Source organism: Macaca nemestrina, chromosome 8 (genome assembly GCF_043159975.1).
Source record: "Macaca nemestrina isolate mMacNem1 chromosome 8, mMacNem.hap1, whole genome shotgun sequence".
NCBI classification, from domain to species: Eukaryota; Metazoa; Chordata; class Mammalia; order Primates; family Cercopithecidae; genus Macaca; species Macaca nemestrina.
The window spans coordinates 2,069,366-2,091,840 of NC_092132.1; the positions used below are offsets into that span (position 1 = coordinate 2,069,366).

Consider the following 22,475-nt stretch of genomic DNA (forward strand, 5'->3'; position numbering starts at 1 on the left):
CCCACCCTAGACAGCTAAGCACAGTACCCTCTGCTCCTACTCAGAGCCGGAGTGGGCGCCAGGAGAAAGCCCTCTGTGGGCTGCTGGGGGTGGTGTGGGGGTGGTGTTGGGGGTGGTGTTGGCAGTGGTGTTGGGGGTGGTGTAGGTGGTGGTGTTGGGGTGGTGTTTGGGTGGTATTGAATGTGGTGGTGGTGGAGGTGGTGTTGCAGGTGGTGCTAGGAGTGGTGTTAGGTCTTTGGATTATGAGGGTCTGGGGCTGGCTCAGGTGGGGCATGTACTATGTTCACACACACAGATGGCAAGTGAAGAGTGGGGTCATGAGAAGTGTTCTGATGACCACAACTCCCATTTACTGAGCACTTGCTCTCTGCCAGGCACGGGGCTGTAAGCCCTGACACATGGCATTCCAGCACTCTGGAGAATCCTCACTGTAGCCCACAAGGAGGGCTCTCCTAGGACTCCTGCTGAACAGAGCCAAGTGGGAGGTGAAGGGGTTGCCAGGGTCATGGAGCTGGGGAGGGCTGGGCCTTAGATTCGAAGCAGGCAGCCTGACCCCTGCACTGTGCTCCAGTGGGCTGTAGGCATGAGTGTTCGTGTGCACATGTGTGCATGTGTGAGTGTGAAAACGCAAGTAACAGATAGCCCAAATAACTAGCTTCAACACAGCAGACATTTATTTCCCTCCCAGGTAAGGGCACCCCGAGGTAGGCAGTGCCTTCTGTCAGCAGCAAGCCAGGCCCCTCTCATCACGCTGCCCTGCCGTGCTCAGTGCTGCCTCATGGTGCAAAGTGGTTGCTGAGCTCCAGTCACCACTTCAGCCAGCAGGAAGGAGGAAGGGGAAGGAGAAAGACGTGACCTCACCATCTAGGGCATTTACCTTCCGACCCCCAGCTAGGCATTGTGGGTTTTCTTACTAAGGAAAAGGAGAGAACAGTTAGCGGAGGCCTCCCACTGCCCGCCGGGATGAGCTCAGCAGGCAGGACAGGACTCTGGCCTTCCCGGTTCATGGAGTCCTGGTTCATGGAGTGTTGAACTGGTGGGGATTAGGGGTTCTTTAAGTCTCACTGTACTTCTCAGAAGGGGAAACTGATACCCAAGTCAGTGGCTGAGCTGTGGCCCAGGCTGGGCCTCTGCCTGCTGTCCCAGAGCTCTGTCCTGGCACCAGCTGCTGGTGAAGCCAGGACTTGGAGCAGTCACCAGCCCTGCCAGAGGACCCTGGGGACCCCCCCCCCCATAATGAGCCGCCCACCTTCCTGGCTCTGCTACCCAGTCCTGCTGCTTCTGCAGGAAGCTGAAGGCCCATTTTGCCCCCTCCCTAGCACAGGGTAGCCTGTCTGACACCCCCAGACTCCTCCATGACACCCACCAGGCTGAGGGCCTGGGGGCTGGAGTCTAGAGGGCAGGCAAGGATGAGGCTGGAAAAATTTCATCTCATCTACTTCTCTCCTTTCATCAACTCCACTCCTCCACTGCTCTAGCCTGCTCCAGCCTCTGCTAGAGCAGAGACAGGTATTCCCAGCCTCAGGTGCTGTCCTAAGCCCAGTAGGTACTGACCCTTGATGGTCACTTCAAGGTGACAGGCACCCACCCAGCATCCGGCCCTTCCCCATCCAAGGCTGCAAGGTAACTTTCCAAGCCAGGGTCTCCCATGGCGGTGCTCATGCCATAGCCAGACAGGCTCCGCTGGCCCCATCCTCTCCACACTTGGTGCCTGTCCCCCCAGCCCCGCACTGCCCCTCCGCGTGTGGCCTCACCCCGACCTGCCTCCCTGTGCCCTCTCATCCTCAGCCCGCCTCCCCTACTATCCTGCCTCCCCCAGGCCCGTCTTTCCTAGGGGTGACTATAGCCTCCCTCCAAGGCCTCTTCCCTCCAGACAGCCGGGAGGCTGACCTGGGGAAAGGCAGGGCGGGCCGGTGTGACCGCTGCAGATGGAGGAATTCCTGTGGCAGAAGTTAAGGGTGAGGATTGGGTGTGGGGGCCCCCAGGCATGTGGTGGGTATCATCTCTGCCTAGCTGTGCTGGTGGGGATCCCCAACCCCCATGAGGGTTGCAGGCCCTGGGGCGTGGTGGCCAAGGTCTGGACCCAGCGCCCACGTGCTGCAGTCCTGCCACTCACAGGCGGTGGGGAGAGGAAACCAAGGGCAAAGCCGGGAACTGAGGAAGCAACCGGGCCGGCGGGGCTGTGCTGGCTGGATTGCCCAAGACACTCCAAATTCATTCTCCAAAGCTGGTGCAGGGGCAGGAGGGGAAGGTACCAGACAGAGTGCTGGCAGGGCGAGGGGTGAGTTGGGTCGGGGTGGGGAGGGGCTGTGGGTCAGGGTCTCCCGGCCCCCATTGCTCCAAGGCCAGTGAGGAGGTTGAGCAGGAGGGCTGTGCCTGCAGTTTCGCAGCTGCCCCGGGGGCCACCTGCCCCCTTGCCTGGTGGGTCCTGGACTCGGGAGCTCTGCCAGGGTGGGACATTGCACAGGTTGAACTGGCAGCAGGTTGTGGTCACCTGGGTCCCCTCGACCGTCTTGGTGATGGGCTGGCAGTTGTCTGTACACCATGCAGAGTGGGTGGTCAGGAGGCCTGACTCTGGGGAGGGGAGTGGGGAACAGATGCTGAGGATGGGCGGGGCCTCCGAGGTGGCTCTACAGGGCTCTGTTCAGGGCCCCTGGCTTTCCCGCCACCTGGGGGTGCGTGTGCTGCGTGTGCTGCGGCCCCACGCCAACTTACCGGTGTTCCCGTGGGCAATGAGGGTTGTGCAGGCCTGGCCATGTGAGCAGCTCCGCGTCAGGTTGCAGTGCTCGTCCCTGGACAGGGACTGGCAGGTATAGCACCACAGCAGCACTGTGGACAAGGTGGGCTCAGGCCCAGGCCAGGTCCATGTCCCTATCCACCTCCCCATTCTCAGTTGTGCTCCCAAAGCCTAGCCTGGTGAGCCTCCAGCACCCACTGCTCAGACGGGCGGGCCACCCCTGACTCGGCCCTGTAAGCCGTGCTGTGTGCGTGAGCCTGTGTGTTTAGGGGCAAGGGATTGCGGCCCAGGCAGGGCGAACTTCCCATCGTCGCTCACCTCCTGTGACAGTGCTGCCCAAGCTCCTGCTGTGGGCATGGAAACCTGGAGGCGAGTCTGACTCAGTCCTGCCTCTGGGAGCACCGGGCCTCACAGAGGAGGGCCTCACAGGGGACACCTTGTGGGTGTGTGGGGCAGGGCTTGTGCTGAGGGCAGGCCTGGGGGCCCTGGGAGTAGGGGTGGGCTGTGTGTGGTGGGCACGCTGGACGCCCTGGCTAGGGAGTGGTCGGCTTGAAGGTTGGATGCGGCGATTAGCTCTGCTTTGTTCTGGGGATGGGAGAGAGCAGAGGGTGGCCCAGCGTGTAGGGGTGTGTCGGACGGGGGGGGTGGGCTCTTATTAGCCCCACTCTGCTCTGCTCTAAGCGCTTCCCTGGTTCCCCTGCCTGCAGCAGCCAATCCATCTCTCCCCTGCACAGGACCGGCCCACCCTGCTGCTCCCTCTGCCCCACAAAACTGAACCCTACCCTGGGGCCTCTGTGCTTGCTGTCTCCACCCTGGGCCCCTACTGAGCCCTTCTCTGCCAGGCGAACTCCTGTTTAACCTCTACATCCTGGCACCACTGACCCTCCCAGCTGGTGGCTTCTTCCCCTGTTCCCTACTCTGGAACTGGGTGTCATGGTGAGTGGAAGAAGTGAGGGGTGCACTGAGTGTCCCCCACTCTGCTGGAGGCAAGCTCACAGCGGGACTGTGGCCTGTTGGCTTCCATCACACAGCCCCGCCCAGAGTGCTCCAGGCAGAGCAGGCAACGGGGCCCTGGGGTTGGGGCAGCCGTACCTCTGCCCCTGCCACCAGGGAGCCTGTTGGTCTCCTCCTCTTCCACCTCGTCCTCATCTTCCTCGTCGTCGTCATCTAGCCTGTGGTCCTCATCCTCGTCCTCTTCCTCCTGCTGTGCTTGCCCTCTTCCTGGCCGTGCAGGGATGCTTGTAAGCCTCAGCTACCCGGTATGGAGGACACCTGCTCTGGGCAAGCATCACGCCCCCAACTCCTTGGCCCTCCCCTGCCACCCTCAGGCCCCAGGGCAGCCTACCTGGTGTGGCCTCCGGCCCCTGCACACCCTGCTCACTGTCCTGCAGCCGAGTGTGCCCTGGCACACTAGTTACAACAGCAGCTGCTGTGGGCTGGCCCTTTATGGTAGCCCCTCCCCGCACCCCACATAAACAGGAGCACAGATGTTTGGGGACTCGGGGTCCCAGACCAGCTTCCATCCACACCGCTCTGGGCTGGGGACTCCGGTCTCATCCCCTCCTTCTTCCTAAGCCCCTGCTGGGGTTCCCTGGAGGTCCCCGTGCTCCAGGACTGCACTCACTGGCCCCTCACCGCAGGGTTACCCTTTGCCCCACACCTGGCTGTCCGCACAGCAAAAGGGCAAGCAGGAGAGCCCTGAGCACCTTCATCTCGCCAACGCTGCTATGTCCCCGACTCCTCGCGCAGCACTCTGGAGCTGCGATAAGTGGGATGAAGGGCATTGCCTTGGGCTTCCCAGTGGCCCCCACCAGCTCCAGCCTCAAACAATGGGCCTCACATGGGTCCCAGCTCCAGGCGCCAGGCCAAGGACTGTTGTTTCCCTCCAGGACCTCTGGGGCTGGAGGGGAAGGAGAAGTCATTGTGGTTGGCCTTGGAGCGTCCCGTGCACCTGTGCCAGCGGTTGGAAGGCGGTGCTGGCCACAGGAGCTGCTGGCCCTGGCCTGCCTTGCTGCTCAGTGCCTCAGCCCTGTAGTGCAGGGCAGGGAGCCTTGCCCCGGATTGGGCCATGCCTGACACCCCCTAACCCCATGTCTGGGCTCCATAGTCACAGGAGCTTGGGGTCACAGACCCTCTATTTGCTGATCACTGGCCAAGCATCTTCATTCCAGAGTCAGCATCACACCCAGGCCCCTTTAAGAGCATTTAAATAAAAACACAGTCAGTGCCCTCAAGCTAAGGCTGTGTGCTCACCTCCTCCTCACCCACACTCAGCAGTGCACTTGCTGGGCCCAAGGCCTCCCTCACTATCACCTCGGGTCTTTGCCCCTGCTGTTCCGTCTGCAGTGCTGTTCCTGCTGGTGTCCAGTGGAGAGCTTTCCGGAGCTGTTGGGGGCCCGACCCTTGGCCTTCTGCTGGGAAAGCCATCAGCCCCCACCTGCCTTCTGGCCTTGTGTGAGAGAGAGGCTGCTCTGGGAGAGGCTTGGAAAGCCCAGGTCCCTCCCTGAGGCCACCCTCTCCTCCCAAGCCCCTGCCCAAGCCCCTGGGGGTGGGATGCAGAGGGCAGAGTCTCCTGAGGGTAGCAGAGGGGTGGGGCAGCGGCAGGGGCTGGATGGGAGTCTGGAGCCAGGGTCAAGCCTGGGCGTCTGTGTGCCTTGGCGCTTGGGTCAGGCCCTTCACCTACTGAGGCCTCAGTTTCCCCGACTGTCAATGGGTGGGGTGGGGCTTTCTGGCCGGCCACCTGTAACAGAGGTTGAGTTGGTTCTGGAGTGAGCTGCCTGGGTTTAAGACCCGGTTCCTCCTTCCCCTGGCTCTGGGTCCTGGACAAGCCCCTGGGGTTCCCCAGGCCTCAGCTCCCTCATAGGGTGAGGTGACCATCAAGGGTCAGTACCTGCTGGGCTTAGGACAGCGCCTGAGGCTGGGAATATCTGTCTCTGATGTCTCAGCCACTGAGTCAACCATCCCTCCTTAATTCACCTGAACCTGTCATTCTTCCATTCTTCTCTATCAGCACCCACCCAGCATCCAGCCCTTCCCTGTCCAAGGCTGCAAAGTCACTTCCCAAGCCAGGGTCTCCCATAGCGGTGCTCATGCCACAGCTGGACATGCCCCGCCAGCCCCAAACTCTTCATACGTGGTGCTTGTCCCCCCAGCCCTGCCCCTCCCTGCCCCTCCCGGTGTGGCCCCACCCCCACCCGCCTCCCTGCGCCCTCGCCCTGCCTCCCCCACGCCCTGCCTCCCCCACGCCCTGCCTTCCCATCGCCCTGCCTCTCCCACACCTCACCTCCCATCGCCCCGCTTCCCTGGTGCCCCACCTCCTCCACACCCTGTTTACCCCACGCCCCACCTCCCACACTGCCCCACCTGCCCCACTGCCCCACCTCCCTGTCGCCCCACCTCCTCCACACCCCACCTCCCCATCGCCCCGCCTCCCATTCGCCCCCCTCCCCAGCGTCCCACCTCCCTGTCGACCCACCTCTCCTGTGCCCCACCTCCTCCTTGCACTGCCTCCCATCACCCCTTCACCCCTCCTCCCCCAAGCCCCGCCTACCCATTGACCCGCTTTCCTGGTGCCCTGCATCCCTGGTGCCCTGCTTCCCTGGTGCCCAGCTTCCCTGGTGCCCAGCTTCCCTGGCGCCCTACCTCCCCCACGCCCCGCCCTGGCTGCCACTACAGGCTCTTGAATCTAGTGCTGCAGGAGCTGCTCCTAGGAAGGGCACTACTGGGTTTCTCTGGGGGGTCTCCACCTGCCACCTCCCCTCCGCAGGGGCCCAGGCCCTTGCACATTGCCTACCTCTAGGCCCAGCGCCTCTTCAGCCCTGGTGCAAACTGCCCAGCCCAGGCCAGTGCTTATTGCGAGAATCACCTGGGGACAATCAGCGCGCATTTGATTCGCAGATTGAGTTAAATTTAGTGCTGGCAGCTGAGAGGCTGTTCCCTCTGTCCCACCCCGGAAAGGCTAGTGGGTCTGGTCCAGCCCTTACAGAAGGTGCCCCCCCCGGGATGGTGCGCAGGTGTGAAGGGGGACCCGCAGTGGCAGACACCTGGTTCCCCAGCACTGCCCACAGTCGCAGGTGGGCGTGGCGGGCTCTGTATGTGAAGCCAACCCCCTCATCCCACCCAGGCACCGCACAGCCTCCCTCAAGCCCCCAGGGCAGCATCATGACCTCTCAGACGCTCCAGGGTGAAAATATGACCCCTAAGACCTTCAGGGCACTGCTGTGGTCCCCCAGTGCCAGGGCTAAGGGCTGCTGGTCCTGATGGCAGCTGCCATGGGTCATTTTAGAGCCTGCACCTGTGCCCCTGGGCTCGACCACCTTTCCAGGCCCTGAGCCATGCCCACACCCCAAGGTACCCTTGAAGGGCAGCCCGGTCACCCCAGCTCCCTGCCCATAGACCTCTGTGCCTTGGGGCCTGGACCTGCCTGCTCTGCTGGCTCATGGGGCTGGCCCTTCTGACACAGCGGCTCTCTGGGCCTCCTCCCAGGGTGGGGCCTGCATGAGTCACATGGCTCTTTTTGGCAGCAGCAGCCTTGGGCTCAGAGCTTGGTGCTGGTTGTGGACAGGGGATGCCCAGCCATCCACAATCCCTCCTGCCTGGGTGACATGTGGGGCTCGGCGGGCAGGGTCTGTGCTGGCATCATGCCCAGGTGGGGCCATGGGCTCTGCTGTCCTGGGGGGGCTGTGTGGCCCTGTCCTGGGCCTGCGCTCCTACTCTGTACCCCCTCCCCCGTGTTGACACCAGCTGGAGTCAGATCCAGACCCGTGCACTGCCGTCTCCAGGAGGCAGCCTTCCGTGAGATTGGGTTTGGAATGAGGGAGGCGTTGGGAGGAGGGCACCTTGGGGCTGGGCCTGAGGGGTGAGCAGAGTTTTTCTATAAGGAAGGGTGGGCAAATGTTTCTGACTGAGGGGCACGTGTACGGTGTCCATGCCGGGAGAGTAGGGCCTTTTGGGGCAGATGAGGGCTGCAGATGTGCTGGCCCTTGCCACACTTTCCCTGCTCTGAGTTCCTTCCCACCCTCTCTGCAGCCAGCCTACTCCTGTCTCACTGAACCTGAGTCTGGCAGAGGGAGGGGCTTGTTTTGAGAGCAGAGTCCAGACTCTCCTCCCCTGGGGTTACTCTCTGCTTATTTTTATTTATTTATTTATTTTGTTGAGACAGAATCTTACTCTGTCACCCAGGCTGGAGTGCAATGGCGCGATCTTGGCTCACTGTAACTTCCACGTCCTGGGTTCCAGTGCTTCTCCTGCTTCAGCCTCCCAAGTAGCTGGGATTACAGGCTCGCATCATCATGCCCAGCTAATGTTTGTATTTTCAGTAGAGACAGGAGTTCACCATGTTGGCCAGGCTGGTCTCAAACTCCTGACCTCAGGTGCTCCACCCACCTCAGCCTCCCAAAGTGCAGGGATTACAGGCATGAGTCACTGTGCCCGACACTCTCTGATTCTGATGACCCCTCAGTGCCAGGCGGAGCAGGCTGCCCATTATGTGCACTGAGGTACAAGCCCTTTTTCTTTCCCGGAATCCAGCATTCAGAGGTAGCTGTGGGTGGGTGGGCCGGCCAGGGGGAGCAGCTCCCATGGGTCCTGCAGCTCCCAGGCACCCCTAGAACCCAAGAGGCAAACACACCCTGGTCCAGAAGCTTGTTCATTAACTTGTTCACATGTGGTTCACTCAGGTACCCTCCCTGGCCTCCCAGCTCCCCTCCACGCTGCTCTGCACCTGCAACCCTCTGTGCTCAATTTCCTAGTCGTTAGACACCCTCAGCCCCACCACCATAACCCTGGAGAGTCTCCCTTCCCTTGCTCTTCCAAGGGGGTCCCTCTTGTCCCCCACTTGTGAGGGCGACTGATCTCTGTCTAGCTCCTCTTGGCAAAGCTTCAGGTGGTCCTTCAAGCTCCTCCTCCTGCCCATCTTCAATTTCCAGAGGCAGGGCCCAGGCACCATCCTCTCCAGAGACCTTTCCCCACAACGGCACTCCTGTACCCACCTCTAGCTCGGTGCCCTCAGAGGGATTCAAGGCTTGGCTTTAACATCCCCCCATGGCCGTACTGGGTCCCCGTCTTGGAAAAATGCAAGAGCAAGGAATACATTGTTCCTATCATTTATTTTATCCATTTAGAAATCAATTTCCTTCACACTGAGATTGTTAAAAATGTTAAAAACAATGTAGCAATTTCACAATATTAAAAGAGACTAAAAATAACGATGCAGGGATACTTTGCAGCTGTATGACAGTGAAGAAGCTCTTTACATCCTGATCAGAAAACAGGAAGCGGAGGAAGCGGAGGACTGAGTGTCCCGGCACACTGCTTTCTGCAGGAACAGGAGAAGGCAGGATCTGTGCCCGCTGCTGTGTGTTCATGTGGGGACTGCCCACTGGGCTCGCCTTCTGTCAAGGTCCACGTTTGGCCACTGATGTGCAGGGCCCTGTCTTCTGCTCAAACTGACCCCCGCCAGCCCTACCACCCAGCAGAGGCCTGCGAATGAGAGGCCTGGGGCCCCGCAGTCCCTGGAAGGCAGGAAGCTGATGGCTGAGCTCAGGGTGGGATCTGTGTGTGGGCGGGTGAGCGGCAGGCACTCACCCACAGCGGCAGGGAGAGGGCGTGTGGAGGGAGAGCAGCTACCAGGGAAGCCAGACAGGTGCAGCCCAGGGCAGGCGGGAGCCCCTCCCAGGCTATAGCGTGGACCCCCAGCCTTGGGGGGGGCACAGGGCCTCCTGGCAGCCTCTGCACGTCAGGACCACACCACTGGGATGTCCCGCTCGGACTCCTGGCAGGCAGAACTGACAGTGTCTTCCACAGTGGCCCCACCGGAGGGGCAGGGGAGAGGAGAAGAGGTTAGGTGGGGGAAGTAGGGAGAAGGGGAGGGAGGAGGCCACGGGAGGTGGTCTTGGGTGGGGCCTCCCTCTGCCCGCAGGCGGTGATGGGCAGCTGACCACCTCCACAAAGTGTTGAGGTGGCTCTGGTTACTATGGGGACGCGGGGCCTCCCTGGCCACCGCGATGGCTTCTCATGGTCGATCCTTTGGATCCAACTGAATCTGGGGTGTGAGGTGGGTGAGGAGAGGCCCCAAGCTCAAGGACCAGGATGCAGAGAGCCTCAGGGTGGGATGCCTATTTGTGCGGGGTTGCCTGGCAAGCCACCTGCTGGAAATGGCACCGAACCTCAGAGCCTCGGCCTTCCAGGAAGACACGGTGGGTCCCGGACAGCCACACTGCAGAGGCAGCCTGGGGGCCCAGGACAGGAGTGTGCACATCAGCCCCTTGTACCCCCAGCCTGGGAGAGATGCTGCCCCTGTGCCACAGGACACCCCCCCTGACTGCCCACAGCCGTCATCTGATGCCTGTTCTATTCTGGCTCACAACGACCCGGAGGGAATGGGGGTCTGGGAGTCAAAGCCCGGGCTGCTGCACTTGAGGTTTGAAAGCTCCTGTGTACCGCTCTGTCCTGCGCGCTTTAGGATGAGCCCCCACAGGGGGAAGTAAGGAGCAGGGGTGAGGGCCCAGCAGGGGTGGCAGGATCACCTGAGCTCCTGTTTGTGAGTGGGCTTGGGTGGGGGGTGGATGGACAGCCCTAGCCCCCAGCCTCACCCAGCCCTCCAGGAATGGCAGTGGCCACCAGCAGCCCCCCGTTCCTCCCCACTGTCGGGCTCAGTCTAAGCCCCCTCCCCGACCTGCCCAGCCCCCGCCCCTCTTCTCCAGCCTGACTTATGAAGCTCTGTGTTTAGCCCCAGGACGCAGCCCTCATGTCCCAGCCAGAGTCTGTGGCTGCAGAAGCCCGGGCTGTAAGCCCTTCTTGAGCTCTCACAGCAGTGCGGGATGGGATCTCACAAAGAGAGGTGCTGGGAGGCAAATCACACCGAGCGGGATGGGGCTTCCGCACCCCTGTGTCCTGGACACACTTCCTGTCATCTCTGTCCCCATGACACAGGCTCCACCTTCTCTGCTGTATCAGGCAGGGACCCCAACTGTGGGGAACTGCAATGGACTCTGGCTAGTTGGAGCAGAAGAGGAGTTTGTTGAAAGGTTCCTCGGAGCTCATAGGTTGAGAGGGAGGGCTTAGGTGCAGAAGACCCTGGGGCCACTCCTGTCCCACCCCCTCCCCAGGGAAGTGGGCTGTGGTGGCCGCCTTTACTGTAAGACTCCATGGATCAGACAACACCTGTTGTGGTGGGCTGCCCAGCGGCACGGCCCCTTGGAGCCCAGTGCCAGGCACATGCTCACCATCTGGGCCACTAACCAGTCAGAGGCTGTTTTGTGGAAAGAGTCGTGATGTGGGTCAAACAGTCCCATCAAAAGACATGTCCAAGCCCCCGGGGCTATGTATTAGTCTGTTCTCATGGTGCTAATAAAGACTTACCTGAGACTGGTTAATTTGTAAAGAAAAAGAGGTTTAATGGACTCACAGCTCCGCATGGCCGGGGAGGCCTCATAATCATGGTGGAAGGTGAACGAGGAGCAAAGACACGTCTTACATGGCGGCAGGCAAGAGGGTGTGTGCAGGGGAACTGCCCTCTGTAAAACCATCAGTTCTCCTGAGACTTATTCACTATCACGAGAACGGCACTGGAAAACCTGCCCCCATGATTCAATTCCCTCCCACTGGGTCCCTCCCATGACACGCAGGGATTATAGGGGCTGCCGTTCAAGATGAGATTTGGGTGGGGACACAGCCACACCATGTCACCTGAATGCATGAATGTGGCTTTGTTTGGACAAACGGTATTTGCAGATGTCATTAAAAATCTTGGGAAGACATCATCTGGAGTTAGGGTAACAGGTGTCCTTACAAGAGAAAGCAGGGGAGGTGTGAAGTGTGGAGACAGAGGAGACTGGAGTGATATGGCCACAAGCTCAGGAAGGCGGGAGCTGGAAGAGGCCAGGGGGGACTTTCGCCTAGAGTCTCTGGAGGAAACGTGGCCCTGCCAGCTCCTTGACTGCTGCGAAGAGCTCCTTGCTGAGGGGCTGTACCTTGCTCAGACCCTGGGGTCGGCTGTGGCTCTCCTCCTCCCAAGGTTGCCACAGGCTCTGTCCAGGACTTGGTCTGGCACAGCTGGGGGACACCATTGGGTCCACCGGCCCAGGGCAGGGGCAATGCCGTTCCTCCTGCAGTCCTTGAATCACTGCTGACTCTGTGGGGACAGCAGAGCCAAATGCAGGTGTCTTTCCTGCATGAGGAGCTGAGCTCCATCATGGTGGGAGCGCTGGTCCTGCAGTTTCGTGGGCGAAACCGACCCTGGCCCCGACCACTGGGCCCTGGGAATGCACTGAGTAGTGGGTCCCACATTTCTCCAGCTCCGCTTTTGGAGGTGAGTTTGCACTAGGACATCTGAAGTTTCAGCAGCTTTCGGCTCTCCTAGGGCTCAGGGCTGTTGGTGCCGGGGCCGCGTGAGACCTTTGAGGCTCCTCAGTCTAAACCGAGGCACAGAGCTGGCCAGAGAAACCCTGCAGCAAGACGGGAAGGGAGTGCTGCACCCCTGGCAGACGAGGGAACCCATATGTGTGTTTTCTGCTTATTGGCAGGGAGAAAAACATATTTTCCCAATCACTAGCCCTGTGTTCCAAGAGCCAGCATAGACCTGTGGGTAAATCGCCACCTGAGCATCTGATGGTTGCTGTTATTCCTCAGGTCCCGCTTACCATCCACCAGCCGGGTGATGAGTCGGGAGCAAGGGAATGGGCCCTGTGCCTCTCACGTCCCTGGTCGTGGTGCTGATGGCTGGACCCCCGGGTGTGGCCTCACTAGTGGTCACGTCCTGCAGATCCTTCCTCCAAGGTGGGAGAGTCTTTAAGATGAGCCTACATGCTGCAGGAGTAGCCGTTGCACCTCGGGATTGGGAAAGTCACCAAGGGGGAGGTTCTAGTCCCACTGAGCTTGAGGGCAGAACTGGGCCACAACTCGGTCACCTCACCCTCATATGTCCCCATCACAGTGCAAAATCCCTGGGCAGCCAGGGTGCCCAGAAAAAGCAGTGATGGCCGGGAGCCCGTGCCAGACTCCCCTGAGAGATCAGGGCACTTTCCTTTCTCAGTTGCCGGCTCCTCTGACAAATGGCAGCAGCCCCGTGCAGGAGGCTGGGAGGACGGCAGGGCTGGTGAACTGGCCCCGGCCCAAGGACTGCTGCAGAGACGCTGGCTGGGCCTCTGTCCCCAGCCGGGGGGCTTCTGTGCACTGCACCTAGCTTAAGGCCTCTTTCCTTATCAGCTGCGCCTCTCGGCTCCACGTGGCCATTGTGAATTCCAGGTTTTTGTCACCGAGGTAAGCAAATTGTTCGAGCTCCTGCCAGCTGCTAGAGCTATGCCTTCAAATATGAAATCTGTGCTGAGGGTGTCCAGACCAACACATTGAGCTCAAACTAAAATGATGCCCTCCCTAGCTCCACTTGTATTCACCAGATGTTCGTTGATGTAAAATAACAAACTCTTATGGATCTTTTGCCAGGTAGCCTCCTCCTTTCATGTTTGAATATGCTTTGTCCGCTGGGGCATGACATTGTGACTGCAGTCAGAAGTAAGTTGGAGGCCTGGGTAGCGGGGAGCTGGGAGGGTCATGGGCGCAACTGGCTTCTTCCTGCCCTGTCTCGGAGGTGGAGTGAGTGCAGGGTCCTCAGACAGGGCGGGTGCAGCCTTGTCAGATGTGGATGCATTGGCTGAAGGCAGGCTGGGGTTCAGGAGACTTCCGGGTCCTCCACTCCTCTCCCCCAGCTCCAGACCAATGCTCTGACTTTCACACTGAGCTCCTGCTGGGGTGGAGCTCGGCTGATCTGAACAGAGCATCCTGGGGGATCACCCTTGGCGTTGGCTCTGGCTCTCTCAGCCATATTGGCAAGAGCAGAAGGTCCTTTAGCTACAGGACAGGAGTCCCGGCTCTCAGGCTGCATCTTGAGCCAGATTTAGGACCTCATTCTCCTTCTTTAAGTTCCCAGTGCTGTTGGGAACGGCTGCCTCATCCATGGATTTAGGGTCCCACTCAGAGCTCGGCCTTTCTTTTTCTTTTTTTTTTTTTTTTGAGACGGAGTCTCGCTCTGTTGCCCAGGCTGGAGTGCAGTGGCACGATCTCAGCTCACTGCAAGCTCTGCCTCCCGGGTTTACGCCATTCTCCTGCCTCAGCCTCCCGAGTAGCTGGGACTACAGGCGCCCGCCACCACGCCCGGCTATTTTTTTGTATTTTTAGTAGAGACGGGGTTTCACCGTGTTAGCCAGGATGGTCTCCATCTCCTGACCTCGTGATCCGCCCGCCTCGGCCTCCCAAGGTGCTGGGATTACAGGTGTGAGCCACCGCGCCCGGCCAGAGCTCGGCCTTTCATGAGCACTCTTGAGCCAGCTTTTTAAGCCCCCATGTCCCACGGGCAGCCACAGTCCCCTCCACCAGTGCTGGCTGCATTTCCCCGGCCCTTGGCCCCAGCCAGAGCCAGAGGTTGAGGTCGGGAGCCCGCATGCTCCTGCGAGCATGGCCATGGCCTCCTAGTCGGCTCCTCAGAGTGCCGGGACCCCACCCAAGTGTCTCGAGGGGCCGCAGGGGCTGCAGGGGAGGGCACAGGGGCCTGGACTTCCCAAATCTGACTTTAAAAGGACTAGCTGTGCTTTTGTCTATTTATAGGTTGAGCTTTCATGTAAAGTTTTCTTTGAGAAAGGAGTCCTGTGGGTAGCAAAATGTCTGAAATAAGATGGAAGGAAAACTTAAATTGGATAATGATATGGCTTTTTCTCTCTAAGCATGTCCCATGTTCCATGTTACTTTTGCTATTGACGATGGAAAAAGCAAACTCTGCCAAAGTATTTAAAGAGGTTTATCCTGAGTCTATGTGAGTGAGCCACGGAGGCTTGGGAAACGTAGCCTCAAGAGGCCCTGGGAAAGTGGTCCCGAGGCCACTGGGTTACAGTTTTATTTTTTATTTTTAGATGGAGTTTCATTCTTGTTGCCCAGTCTGGAAAGCAATGGCATGATCTCGGCTCACTGCAACCTCTGCCTCCTGGGTTCTAGCCATTCTCCTGCCTCAGCCTCCCAAGTAGATGGGATTACAGGTGCCTGCCACCACACCCAGCTAATTTTGTATTTTCAGTAGAGACGGGGTTTCTCCATGTTGGTCAGGCTGGTCTTGAACTCCTGACCTTAGGTGATCTGCCTGCCTCAGTCTCCCAAAGTGCTGGGTTTACAGGTGTGAGTCACTGCACCCGGCCCTACAATTTGGACATTTCAGAATGATAAGAATTGCAGGTAAAATCATAAATCAGTACATGGGGAGGGGGTACACATTCGTTTGACCTGAAAAGGCGGGACATCTGGAAGCTGGGGCTTGCAAGTTATAGTCGGTTAAGGATTCTTTAGTTTGTAATTGGTCGAGAGAGTTGAGGGAACACCTAAGGTAAGAGGGTCTGCTGTCTGCCTGTGATGCCGACGCCATGCCAGAGTTAGGGCGAAAAGGGAGCCCCAGGGCTGGGCGTGGTGGCTCACGCCAGTAATCCGAGCACTATGGGGGGCTGAGGTGGGTGGATCACCTGAGGTCAGGAGTTCAAGACCAGCCTGGCCAACATGTGAAACCCTGTCTCTACTAAAAATGCAAAAATTAACCGGGTGTGGTGGTGTGTGCATGTAATCCCAGCTCCTCAGGAGGCTGAAGTGGGAGAATTGCTTGAACCTGGGAGGCAGAGGCTGCAGTGAGCTGAGATTGCACCACTGCACTCTAGCCTGGGTGAAAGAGCAAGATCCCATCTCAAGGAAAAAAAAAAAGATGGAACTCCAGTATACTGGGTCAAAAGACCTGTTTAATACAATTTTATGCCTTGTAAGCATGAATTTCCCCAGGCCCCTTAGAAAGGAATTTGAGGCCAGGCATGGTGACTCACGCCTGTAATCCCAGCACTTTGGGAGGCTGAGGTGGGCAGATCATGAGATCAGGAGATTGAGACCATCCTGGTTAACATGGTGAAACCCCGTCTCTACTAAAAATACAAAAAATTAGCCGGGCGTGATCGCGGACACCTGCAGTCCCAGTTACTCGGGAGGCTAAGGCAGAACGGCATGAATCCGGGAGGTGGAGGTTGCAGTGAGCCGAGATTGCGCCACTGCACTCCAGCCTGGGTGACAGAGTGAGACTCTGTCTCAAGAAAAGAAAAAAAAAAAAAAAAAAAAAAAAAAAAGAAAGGAATTTGAGCCAGGAGAAAAGATCAGAGTTTAGTCCTCACTCCCTTTGGGTTTCTCTTCCTGTCTGAACCTTTCCCTCATAGTGCTGGGTGGGTTACTAAGCCTTTGGCTACAAACTGGAGAAAATAGGATTCAAAGTAATATCATGAATGGCAAGAAAAGTGTATCATCTAACGTAACAGGAAGTCTCGAGGTAGGGCCACTGCAGGGGTGGTGAACCCAGTGGCTCAGCAGCAGAAGGGCTCAGGATTTCCCCACCTCCTCACCCTGCAAATCTCAGTCCTCAGGACGGCTTCCCTCATGCTCACAAAACAGCTGCTGCAGTTCCAGACATCAGAGACAAACACAACAGTCCAAAGCAAGAAGAACCCACTTTCCCACGCCGTGATGTTTGTTGTTTGTTTTTAGGTATAACATATATATAGAAAAATGTACAAATAAAGCAAAGTAAAGCGCGCAGTGTCATGCCCTTTTGCAGGTTGGAAATATCTGCAGAATCAGTCTCTAGACAGGAAATAGTCTATTAGCAGCACCTGGGAGGTGCCCTCATTCTCTCTTCCAGTCACTACCACCCCCAAGGGTGGCCTGCTTCCTGGGTTTTCAGACCATACAATAGCTGGGCCCATTTTACAGACAGGTGCTCCTTGACTCACAAATGGATTATGTCCCAGTAAAACCTATTGCAAGTCGAAAATATGGTAAGTTGAGGCTGAGCGTGGTGGCTCACGCCTGTAACCCCAGCACTTTGGGAGGCTGAGGCAGGCGGATCAGGAGGTCAGGAGTTCGAGACCAGCCTGACCAACATGGTGAAACTCCATCTCTACTAAAAATACAAAAATTAGCTGGGCGTGGTGGTGCGTGCCTGTAATCGCCGCCACTCAGGAGGCTGAGACAGGAGAATCGCTTGAACCTGGGAGGTAGAGGTTGCAGTGAGCCGAGATTGTACTACTGCACTCCAGCCTGGGCAACAGAGCGAGATTCTGTCTCAAAAAAAAAAAAAAAAGAAAAAAAAAGAAAAGAAAATACGGTAAGTCATGTCAATCTAAATAACAGAGAGAGGCTGTTTGTTTGCAAGAAAATATGTTTATTTCAGGATGAAGCGTTGCAATGGAAACACGCATGTTGTGGTAGCCTCTGTGTGTTCAGGGAGGTGAAGGAAGACAAAGATGTTTACAGAAAAAAACGAGGAGGATCATGCAATTGTTTGGAGACAATTATCCTTGGCCACAAAGATCAATAACAAGAGTAATGCTGAGGTTGGATGGCAGCCTCTGGGCAGATGTCCTTGCAGAAGCATTTTCTGTGTGAGGCTGGGATGGCTTTTGTGCGAGGTTGTGTTTTCTGCAGTCTTTTTTGCTGTTACGGATACAAGCCTGAGAACCCACTCAGCCATTCTGCGTCCTCTCCCCCGGCCCCTGCACTGGCCTTGAGCATCAGTCACCTGCATCCTCTCCCCAGCCCCTGCCCTGGCCTGGTGCCTCTGGGGTCCCCATCTTCAGGTGAGAATGCCAAGGGAGCAGCAGGTCACCCAAGGGCAAACAGATGGTGAGCATCAGAACTGGGGCCCCATCCCAGGCCCATCTAGGTCTGTCTTATTATTTTTATTTTTTTGCGACAGAGTCTCTTTCTGTCACCCAGGCTGGAGTGCAATACCGTGATCATAGCTCACTGTCACCTCAAACTCTGGGGCTCAGGTGATCCTCTCACCTTCAACTCCTGAGTAGTTGGGACTGCAGCCACACCTGGCTAATTTTTTTTAGAGTTGGGGTCTTGCTGTGTTGCCCAGGCTGGTCTCAAACCTCTGGGCTCCAGCAATCCTCCCACCTCTGCCTCCCAAAGTGTTTGGACTGTAGGCATGAGCCAGCATGCCCAGCCCTAGGTCTGTTTTATAGACTTTGAAGTTTCTTCTGATGTAGGGCATGGCACGCTGACATTCCAGAGAGGAAAGGCAGAGTGCTTTGTCACGTACAGCTTCAAACAAGGAAAGCTGCTGGGCAGGGCCACACGGGGCACCCGGGGACGGGGTCGCCGCCAGCTGGGACTGCCGGGCGGCTGGCGTGTGACCAGCAGGTGGGGTGGCTGGGTTGCTCGGGCTCCCTGTGGATTGGTTAGTTTGGGCAGTTTTGAGCTCTGAGGCACAGGGCTGTCCATGGTTGTCTGGACCTTAGCCTTGGGGTGATTTGGGAGGGTGTGCAGTGGCCTGGAGTGTGAGGTGCCATAAAGGGTGTGGTCTTAGTCCACTGCTCAAGGAGGGAACTGACCGGCCTCTAGCCAGGGCCTCAAAACCGGGTCAAGGCAGCAAAATAAAAAAACTACCTTAGCATAGAGCTGCAACCCGAACCCAGGTCCTTCTGGCTCCCCAGGCCCCATTTGTCCTTGTTATTGGCCCCAGCTTCTTTCAAGTGTTAGGGACTCTGAGATTCTGGGCTAACTTAAAAGAAGACAGAACAAATTAGTGACAGAAATTTGGCAACTTTAAAAACATCGTCCTTGGGCAGTCGAAGAGCCCTGTGGGGATAGGATGCACCTCCTTTTCTGGGTGCACACTAGAGAGAATGCAAACATCTCGTTATGAAAATGTCTGGACCCCATGGGGAACCCCACGCCCCTCATGCAGCTTCAAGAGCCCTAAACACTTTGCTGCCCTTGCGCTGGCATCCCATCGTCTCTTTCCATGGTGTATTTAACAGCAAATCCCAAATTTCATTGTCATCCCTGATGTTGCTGGGAATCTCTTAAAGGGGAGGTTTCCTTACAAAACCGTGATGCTATTACCACCCCCAGCAACATTTAGAATAACTTCGTCACGTGACCTGAAGCCGTGTTGACGTGGTTTGGCTGTGTCCCCACCCAAATCTCATCTTGTGTTCCCACATGTTGTGGGAGGGACCTGGTGGGAGGTAATTGACTCATGGGGGTGGGTCTTTCCTGTGCTATTCTCGGGATAATGAATAAGTTTTACAAGATCCGATGGTTTTATAAAGGGGAGTTCCCCTGAACAAGTTCTCTTTCTCTTTGCCTGCCGCCATCCATGTAAGACGTGACTTGCTCCTCCTTGCCTTCTGCCATGATTGTGAGACCTCCCCAGCCACGTGGGACTGTAAGTCCATTAAACCTCTTTCCCGTATAAATTACCCAGTCTCGGGTATGTCTTTTTTAGCAGCGTGAAAACAGACTAACACACCTGTCTACATCTCTATGTTCCGGATGGTGTGAAAGCGTCTTTCTATAGTTTGATGGGATATTCCTAACAAAGGCCATTTGTATTTGGTTGTTTTGGTTTTAGCGTTTCTTAAAGTCTCCCTCCGTCTAAGGCAGTCACCCTAGCCTGCTCTTTTGTGATGCTGGCCTCTAAGGACAGCAGTCAGTTCCACATAGACGTTTCCATGTAGGAATTTGCTGTCCTTGGACTTGCTTCTCCAGCCTCTGTATTTCCTGTGTGGCTTGATGAGATTCATGTTCAATTGTCTGGGGAGAATATTTTACAGGAGGGCTTTCTCTTTTTTTTGAGACAGTGTCTTGCCCTCACTCAGGTTGGAGTGCAGTGGTGTGATCCCAACTCACTGAAGCCTCTACTTCTCAGGTTTAAGCAGTCCTCTTGCCTCAGCCTCCCAAGTAGCTGGGACCACAGGTGTCACCACCCTGCCCAGCTAATTGTTTGACTTTTTGTAAGGATGGGGTCATGTTATCTTGCCCAGGCTCAGGAGTGCTTTCTGCCTCCCTTTGCACCATGTCATGAGGCCTATAAGGTGTGGTTGTCTCTGTCGGAGTGAGCTGGACTGGGCCAGCAGGTGCAGGGGTGATGTTGCTCCTGATACTTTTCTGTCAACGGATGGGCAATGTCTGACCGATCCCAGTGGCTGAGAAGGCCTGTCCCATCATCCCAGCTCAGAGCCACCTGGAAGGGCACTCCCCACCCCTGCAGAGTCTCTGTGAGTTCCCCCGAGCCTGACCTTGAGGCTCAGTGTCTCCCCGGTCCAGTCCTTCCCACCCCTTCCTACACTCCCTGATCCACCTCCAGCATGGGCCTCCCTGTCTCAGGTTCCACTCCTGGGAGACCCAAGCTGCTGCCCCGTGCCCACGTGACGTAGTTTGGGTTTGTGTCCCTGCCCAGATCTCCTGTTGAATTGTAATCCCCAATGTTGGTGGAGGAGCCTGGTGGGAGGTGACTGGATCATGGAGGCAGAGCTCCTCCCTGCTGTTCCCGTGGTAGTGAGTGAGTGCTCCCCAGACCTGGTTGTTTGAAAGTGTGTGGCACCTTCCCCTTCGTTCTGTCCTCCTCCTCCTCTCTCTCTTCCTCCCTCTGGCCACGTAAGCTGTGCCTGCTTCCCCTTCACCTTCTGCCATGATCGTAAGTTTCCTGAGGCCTCCCTGGTCCTGCTTCCTGTACAGTCTGTGGAAATGTGAGTCAATTAGACTTCTTTTCTTTATAAATTACCCAGTCTTGTGGGTTTTTTTTTAAGACAGTTTCACTTTGTTGCCCAGACTGTGGGGTGCAGCGGCATGATCATAGCTCCCTGCAACCTCTGCCTCCTGTGTTCAAGTGATTCTCGTGCCTCAGCCTCCTGAGTTGCTGGGACTACAGCCGCCCATCACCATGGCTGGCTTTTTTTTTTTTTTTTTGTATGTTTTAGTAGAGACAGGGTTTCACCGTGTTGCCCAGGCTGGTCTTGAACTCCTGAGCTCAGGCAGTCTGCCTGCCTCGGCCTCCCAAAGTGCTAGGATTACAGGCGTGAGCCACCGTGCCAGCCTCAGGTAATTCTTTATAGCTCTGCACGAATGGATGAATATACCAGGTTTTTCTAACTTCCTTTCATTATGAATTCATGACTCACCTATGTTCAGTATGGTTTAATAAACTGCAGTCATTTTTTCTAAGACATTTTATTTATTTAGACAAATAAAAATTGTGTATATTGTGTACAACAAGTGGCTTTGAAATACGTGTACATTGTGGAATGGTAAATTGAGCAAATTAACACATACATTACCTCATATAGTTAGCATTTGAAGCGAGAACATTTACAACTACTCTCAGCAATTTTCAAGAATACGGACTGTTTTTATTAATGGTAGTCACCATTAATAAATAGACAATAGAGCTCTTGAACTTACTATACTGACTTTTGATGCTCAAATGCTCCCATCTGCAATGGGCTGAGTGGTGCCCACAAGGTATGTCTGCGTCCTGGCCCTGGGCACCTGTGACTGAGCTCATTTGGAAAAAGGCCTTTGTGCTTAAGTTAAGGGTCTGGGGGTGAGGTCATCCTAGATTTGGGGTGGTCCCAAATCCAAGGGCAAGTGTCGGTAGAAGAGAAAGGACGAGGAGGCCATGTGAAGACACAGGAAGGATCGGAGGATGCGGCCACGGCCACAGCGGCCCACTGCCTAAGAGCCACCAGATGCTGGGAGAGGCCAGGAAGGATTTCCCCGCAGAGCCTTCTGGTTGTTTGAAGCTGGGCATTGGTGATACGTTTGTGATAATCGGTTATAGCAGCGGCAGGAAACAAATGCAGGGCGACACTCACCGTGAGAAGAGGGAGGCAGGGACCTCGGAGGTCTCCTGCACTCCCCCACCCTGGATAGGCACCAGAGTGCTGTCCCACTCACACCCAGACCTGGTGAGGAGGTGGCGGCCCAGGGACAGCCGCAGGTGGCAGGTGTGACAGGGAGAGGAGAACAGCCACCCTGCCAGCCTCCCAGGAGGCTTTTCTTACCTCCTTACAGAAACATTTCCAAAATAAGGAGTGCACTGCCCCCAAGCTAGAGAGGAGCACAGCCGGGCTGGGGTGGGAGGAAGGGGAGAGGCTCACCCAGGCCCATCAGGATCTGCACAGGGATGGAGGGCTCCGTGCTCGGGGGCCAGCCACACATCCCCTTCATGCAGGGCATCCCCCAAGGCCAAGGCCTGAATACATCTGTTCTGCAGCAGCCAGTACAGCCTCCAGTTCTGCACAGGCCTCGTCATCAACCATAACTAGGAAGCCAGTGGGTGAGGGTCAGGTGGCTCCAGACCCCTGCCAGCCCCGGCACTGCCACCTCCTCCCCCAGCCACACTCAGGGGCTCAGGATGCACCTCCCCCACTGGGCCCACCTTTCTGTCCCTTCCCACCCCCCAGGAGGAGCTGCAGGGCTGGGGTCCACACCCTACCCTCCTGCCCCGGGCAGCCATGCACAAGAGAGAAGGCGGCAGGGACAAACCCTGAAGTCTGTCCAGAGGTGGGTGTGGGTGGGAGCACTCTCCAAAGGCCCTGACTGGGGAGCTTAGGGAAGACAGCCCTCCCCTTCTCCTCTGCTCTCCTCCCCCAGTGCCAGGGGCCTGGCACCAGGACGAGGGTTATGAGGCCTGAGACCCCCACTGAAGTGGTGTGCCTAGCATGGTCAGACGGTGGACAGGTGAGGGTGCCTGCTCCCCGAGGGAGCTGGCCAGTGATAGCATCCCTGTGGGGCCTGAGATGCCTGGAGACCCTCAGCAGACACCGACAAACACCCGGGGCCAAACATGGGGCACCCAGCAGAGACAGGGAGAGGCGGCATCTGTGGGGAGAGCCCACGGGGGTGGGGGTGGGGAGAGCCCATGGCGGGGAGGGGT

The 22,475-nt window shown here is 57.1% G+C and overlaps 1 protein-coding gene across 2 annotated transcripts; it reads right to left on the reverse strand.

Annotated features, from left to right (window-relative positions):
• Window positions 1–650: 650 nt before the first annotated feature.
• LOC105488437 (glycosylphosphatidylinositol anchored high density lipoprotein binding protein 1) lies at window positions 651–4,587 on the reverse strand. 2 transcript variants are annotated; one of them, XM_011752462.3, is made up of 4 exons: window positions 4,398–4,587; window positions 3,830–3,958; window positions 2,716–2,829; window positions 651–2,574 (listed from the first exon to the last, which is right to left on the reverse strand). In XM_011752462.3, exons 1-4 carry the CDS (start codon window positions 4,519–4,521, stop codon window positions 2,315–2,317), a joined length of 627 nt encoding a protein of 208 aa, XP_011750764.2. In that variant the 5' UTR covers window positions 4,522–4,587; the 3' UTR covers window positions 651–2,314. The 2 variants fall into 2 exon arrangements, with proteins under 2 accessions (XP_011750764.2, XP_011750765.2); XM_011752463.3 differs by lacking the exon at window positions 4,398–4,587 and adding an exon at window positions 4,083–4,368.
• Between the last annotated feature and the right edge of the window lie 17,888 nt (window positions 4,588–22,475).